This window comes from Tauraco erythrolophus, chromosome 2, assembly GCF_009769465.1.
Source record: "Tauraco erythrolophus isolate bTauEry1 chromosome 2, bTauEry1.pri, whole genome shotgun sequence".
Classification (NCBI taxonomy): domain Eukaryota; kingdom Metazoa; phylum Chordata; class Aves; order Musophagiformes; family Musophagidae; genus Tauraco; species Tauraco erythrolophus.
This window is the reverse complement of record NC_141466.1, coordinates 56,845,713-56,851,712: the sequence shown is the minus strand read 5'-3', so window position 1 is coordinate 56,851,712 and position 6,000 is coordinate 56,845,713. Positions and strand designations below refer to the sequence as shown.

Here is a 6,000-nt window from a genome sequence, read left to right as displayed (position 1 = left end):
CTCATCCCAGCGATGCCGGCCTCATCTCCAGGCTGCTGGAACCACAGCTCAGCCACAACCTCACCACACCATCCCATGGAGCATCCCCACCGTCTGACTTGCCTCCTCCATCCCTGTATCCACAACTCCAGGCGCTCTCCCTGTTACAGCCTGCTCTCGCCTGGGTCTGATAAACAGCATCCCATCTCCCTCGAAACGCCCATCGAGCAGTAACCATGTCGGCACAGCATGTGGAGCTTCGTCTTCCTCAGAGTGAATGGGGGAGGTCTGCATCTTGCCTGGCGCAGATTCTCACCTTCTAGCTCTCCATCCTCCCTCTCATACGCACCCTGAAACGCTTTGCACCCACTCTCTCAAACGTTTGGTGTTTTGTGTTTTTTTTTCGCGTGCTTCACGCTACGCGGGCAGGACAGCCGAAATTCACCCAGCCACCACACAGCCCTTTCTCTCTCCGGCCGCTGTGCCCAGGCCCGGCCCCTCCGCCGGGCCTCACCCGCAGCGGCGGCCTCGGCGGCCGGCGAAGAAGGAGGTCACCTTGGTGCTGCGGCCGGCTGGAGGGCCGAGAGCGGCGGGGGCAACCGCGGGGGCAGCCGCGGCCCCGGCCCCGGGCCGCCCCTCCCGGCCGCGGGACCCTGAGCTCAGGGTTATAGTTAGGCGGTGAGTGAGCGCCGAGCTATGCGCCGCGGCTCGCAGCGGGGCCTGCTGGGTAGGGGACGCCGCCTCAGCGGCGCGGGGCCGGGGGAGGAGCGGAGCGGGCCGGGCCGGGCCGGGCGAGGGGCGGGCGCGGCGGCGGCGGCAGCAGCACCATGGAGTGAGCGGCGGAGGCGGCCCGGAGGGGAGTGGTGAGACAAGGCCGACGGGGATCAGAGCTCCCGCCCGAGCAGCCGGCGAGGCGGAGAAAAGGGAACCGCAGTCCGAATCCGACTTCGCGGCGGTCGCCTCCCCTTTCGCTCCCCGCCTCCCTCCGCAGTCGGAGCGGGCGCTCGGCCGGTGCGATGGCCCGGCCGGCGGCGGAGAGCGGGCAGTGAGCCGGCGCCCGCCGAGGGACGCCCCGAGCAGGGGGAGAGGCGGGGGCGCGGCGGGAAGCGCTCCCTCCTTCCCTCCCACCCCTCCCCTCCCTCTCCCCGCGCCCGGGCGGAGCAGCGGCCGCTTCCCCGCGCCCTTCATGCCCGGGCGGCCGCGAGGCGGCCAGCGGCGGCGCGCTGTCCTCTGCTCCCGCCTCGCTGCACTGCCCAGGCGCGGCCCGCCGCGGCCCCTGCCCTTCCGCCGCGCTCTCCGCCGCGCTAGGCCCCGAGCCGGCCCGCCGGGCGACCCCGCTCAGTCCCCTCCTCCCCGGCAGCGGGGGACGGCGTTCCGCCGCCGCCGCTAGGCGGGCGGAGGATGAGCCAGCAGCCGGCGGTGAAGATGTCGGCGGTTCCCCTCACGGCAGAGGCGCTGGAGTCGGCGGCGGGGATGCTCGAGGGCCGCCAGAGGAAGCTGGAGTCCATGATCCGCGACCCGCGCTCTCCCGTCAACGTGGAGAGTCTGCTGGTGAGGGGGGGCGGACGGGCCGGGCCGCGCCGCGCCGCGGGGGGAAGCGCTCGGCGGGGTAACAAAGGGAGCGCTGCCCTCGCTTCGGGCGGGCGGGGGAAAGGAAGGGCAGGCAGGAAGGAAAGGGCTCCCGCGTCCTGGAGGAGCTTTCCTGGGGAGGGAGGACGAAGGCTCCTTCCCCGGGGGTGGGGTGGGGTGGGGTGGCGGCGCCTCTCCACGCCCGCGGCCGGGCCCCCGGCGAGAGGGGCGAGGGGCGCCCGGCTACCTGAGGGGAGGCCCCGCTGGGCGGGGAGGCGGTGGCGAGCGGGGCCCTCGCCCGGCGGGGGCTGCTTTTGGCGGGCGGGTGGGAGTGGAGGGGCTGCGCCGTGAGCCGAGAGCGAGCGCTCTCCCTGCAGGTACAGCTTGTTTTGGGGAAAGTGAGAAGTGTCTCTGGAAAGATCTGACCTGGGCAGGAAAGCGCCTTTTTTTCCTCTCCCAGCAAGGTTACACCGTTTACTTTCGCGCCTCGTAATCGCTGCGTGTCCCTTCCCGAAGTACCTGCCTTTGTGTGCGCCGCCAGGCACCTGGTACCCGTCCTCTGAACCCCCCCGTGAAACCGTCCTCCGGTGAGGTCGGGGCTTGCTGTGCGATGTGGGAAAGGACACGCCTAAGGGAGAAATGTAACTGGGGGGGGGGGGTGGGGTGTCCTGTGGGGTCACGTTTGTTTTCCGTTGGGGCAAATTGATTCGTCTGTCTGCTGTTTCAAATAGCATTTTTCTGTATGAGTGTGTGAAATATAATTTCCTTTAGTAAGAAATCCATGCCCTCAGGAAGGAGTGGGAAGGGAGTTATATTTCCCCATTTAAAACATTGAAACCCTGGAAAGGCAGTGAGAGTGAGTCTTGATTGGTAGCAGTAGTATTTTTTTTGTAACTGAACTTCAGGGTCTTCGAACCTTTTATTTCCGGTCTGTCCCAAGATTGCCAATGTGTCTCAGTTATGAGGAATAGAAAAGGGGGGGAAAAATTCCAGTCCTTCCAAGAGTTGCTCAAGGCACTTACACAGTGTCTTCTTTTTTTTTTTTTCTGCTTTCAAGTGACTGAGTTCTGTTTGGCCAAAAATACAGGAACTGACTGAACAGTATGTATGCCTGTGCTGTGTGGAGAATATAGGAATTTCCTATAATATCTGAAAAATGTTCTTCTCGAGGCTTTAGTACTGTATTACTCTTCTCATAGATGTTCAGAGGCATAATGACACCCATAGTAGTCAATGAAGGGGAGTGGGAAACAGTACTACATATCTAACTGGATTCAGATAAGTTTTTGCCTAGGCCAAAGCAAAGAGAGCTGCCTCTGGGCTTCGCTCCCAGCATTTTCACTCTGGTATTTTGCAAGGAAAACTTTGACCTGTGGCCAAAAAAGAACAGTTAAAAATAGTACAGTTGTTCTGAAAAATGCATCAGGTTAATACTGAACTGCAGTAGACTTTTTCACACTTTTAGCCTTTATACTCAACAGTGTGTTTCTTTTATTCTTTGCTTCTCCTGCCTTGGGCATAGATTAGATACGCTAGAAACTGTTTATGTTTCTGAAGAGAAATTCTAATTGGAGAATTAGAATTCTCCAATTCTGCTGCTTAGCACTTGACTGATTTTTCTTTTTTCCTTACGTTTTGTATGCTTACAATGAGACCACTTCATGTAATACATTGGTCAAATTAGCAAACCATGGGAGAGTGTTAGCTGGATTGTAAATTAGTATTTTTTTTATAGTAAAGGTTGTCACTTTGCTCTCTGCACTCTGTAAGTATTGTTTAAAAAATTAACAGCAAGTAAAATACAATGCTAATCAATCAAATTTCCTAGCTTGTGCATTCTACAGGTCTATGTATGAAATAATAAAATACTTCAGGTTTATTTATTTATTATTCTTATTTAGGAAATTTGCAATGGATTTCCTCTAAAAGTCTTTTATTTTGGCTTTGGGATTGTTCCTTAATGCTATTTGACATTAATTTTGTATTGGCGATCTGGTGGGCAATCTGAGAAGGAAAACGTATTCAAATTGCAAAATTTTTTATTTACTAAACAGCTCACTTTCACTGTAAATTTTTGTAAGTGGAAATGTTTTTTCAGTTAAAAGTAGAAATACAGCAACAGAAACTTAAGAGTCAGGCAAAACGTCTTAAAAAGACTAGCTGGAATGCCACTATTTCGTCCTCCAAAAATAACATAACCAAAACTAAAAATGTGGAATGGAATTCAAAATGGAATTCGTTTCCTTACACTGTAAAAAGTCATAAACAGCTGCATTTTGTGTGCATGCTTTATTTTTGGGAAGCTGTAAAAAGCAAAAAACTAACTGTTAATCTGCAACACATGGTGCAAATTTGAAAGACGTGAAAAGCTGAGGTAATAAGCTGTCTTTCTCTAGATACCAATTCCACTGCCTATCAAGAGATAATTTATTCAGTGGCTCTAAAGGAAGAGACTTTCTTTTTGTACCTCCCTGACCACAGGATGTCTGACCACATCCATCTATTTCTTTAGCAGGAGAATCTATGAAGCCAAATACATTGATTGATTATTTTCCTCTGGCTCCCCTTTGGGGCTCAAGAGAGACCGTTAGATTTTTTTGATGTGACTTTTGCTGTATTGTATGCGTTAACACTTGTCTGTGCCTGCATTGAGCATAATCGTTTGTGTTTGATTAGAATACATCTTTGAAAAAGACATGCAGTCTTAATTCAGAGGCATTAAGAGATGGAGAATTCACCGTTTAGTTTGTCCTGGTAGGTAGGTTTGAAGGCAAAATTAAAAAAAAAAAAAAAAGGCAAATAAAAGTGTGCGGCGTGGTTATCGCCATCCTTTTTCTGCTAAATTAAAAAAATTGTCGTAGGGGACTTTCTACTCACTAGCGTGGTTCAAATGCACAGCCCGCACTTGGTGGGTTTCTTCCCATTTTGGTCTGATAAAGAGATGAAAATGGGAGTGCTAGAACTGTGTACACTGTTCCCTGATAGTTTTCAGCAAAGACATCTACAAAGAGAAGTGCTTTTTGCAGCCTCCTTTAGACATCCACTGAGTGCTCGTTTTGTCATCGATTCATGTTGAAAGCCTGTGTTAGGTTGGCTGTGCGAAGATAAGTAACTTCTGTATTGTCACAGCTTTCTGTGATACGGTCTCTTACTCGTTTTGGTCCTGTAACATTGCGTTAGTGTTACGAAAACCGATTTTGTGTATTACATTTAGATTGTGCAGATCACTTCGTAAAAACTACTGTATTCTTATTATTTGCTCTTCTGCCAGTTTGTATCATCAGCTAATTTAATGAAGTGACATTTTTGATTGTACTGCGTGTACGCATTGATGATAGCGCTGAATGTGACCTTGGGTGATCTATAAGAAACCCTTCTATAAATACATGTCTATCAAATAGTTACTAGTTGACAGCTACATTTAAGAACATCTTAACGGTTCTCGAATACATTTGTGTATTTATTCTTTTGCATATAAGCTCTATCTACAGTGTTAGCTGAGTTGCTTTGTATAATATTATAAAACATGTTATTTAAGGGTGCGTTGGTAAGCGTTAGCTAAATGCTCAATGTGTTCTAAAACTGGAGCAGCTCGGTCAATGTAGGCTGTGTAAAAGTAATCCAGACCTCCACTTTCTTGCCGTGGTGTAATTGTATCACTTCAGCACATGCTTAACTCAACTTTCGAGTTTTATGGTGGTGATGAAGAGCTCTGGTAAGTCTTATCCTCCTCCCTGCAGTTGTCTGCCTGGTCCTTTTGCTGGAGCTGCAGCTGAATGCAGTTGCCTGGAGAAAGGAACTGGTGTCTGGCCTTGGTCTTGTTTAGTGCAAACCTTAGGATTTTAGCTTGAAGTTTGAATCTTGACATTACGCTAGAGACGTGAAGTGTTGAGTCTCTTCTGCCTGCTGTGCTATGGTTGTGTCAGCCTTTGAAAGGAGTAGTTTTTAAAACCATTAGTTAGGCAGTGCGACGGTGAAATTCTGAGCACAAAGCTGGGCTATGCTGGGAATGCATTCATGGTGGACTAAGAAATGGAGAGACCGTTAGCAAGAGAGTGTTTCAGTGTCTCAGAATATACATGCCTTAAACTTAAAAAAAAAAAAAAACAAACCACAACCAAACCAAAACTGAGCCAATATGCTATTTATTTCTGTGTTAAAATAAAGCTGACAGTTAACTGTGTATTTATATGTATTTATACTAGTTTGAGCATGAACGTATATGTTCATCTAAGTTGATCCTTGCCGTCAAGATCCTAGAATTTTACTCCTAACGAAAAGTGGGTTGCAGATACAGCTGTGACTCTGATCCTTTCAATAGGTGCATCTGGCCATAATAATCTCATCAACTGGATAGATACTAACTTTATACTAAGAGTGTTAACTTAGCAGATCCCTAGGCTGAGCTCTGTTAATGCAGGATCTCCAGGACTGACGCACGTGTATCCCTTT

General features: G+C 50.2%; 1 protein-coding gene across 1 annotated transcript in view; it reads left to right on the top strand.

Annotated features, from left to right (window-relative positions):
* The first annotated feature begins 1,380 nt into the window (after positions 1-1,380).
* Positions 1,381-6,000, top strand: part of ROCK2 (Rho associated coiled-coil containing protein kinase 2) — a 110,813-nt gene continuing 106,193 nt past the window's right edge. Inside the window, exon 1 of the mRNA XM_086631398.1 lies at positions 1,381-1,530. Within this exon, the coding sequence (XP_086487524.1) occupies positions 1,381-1,530 (150 nt within the window). The remainder of the gene's footprint in view (positions 1,531-6,000) is intronic.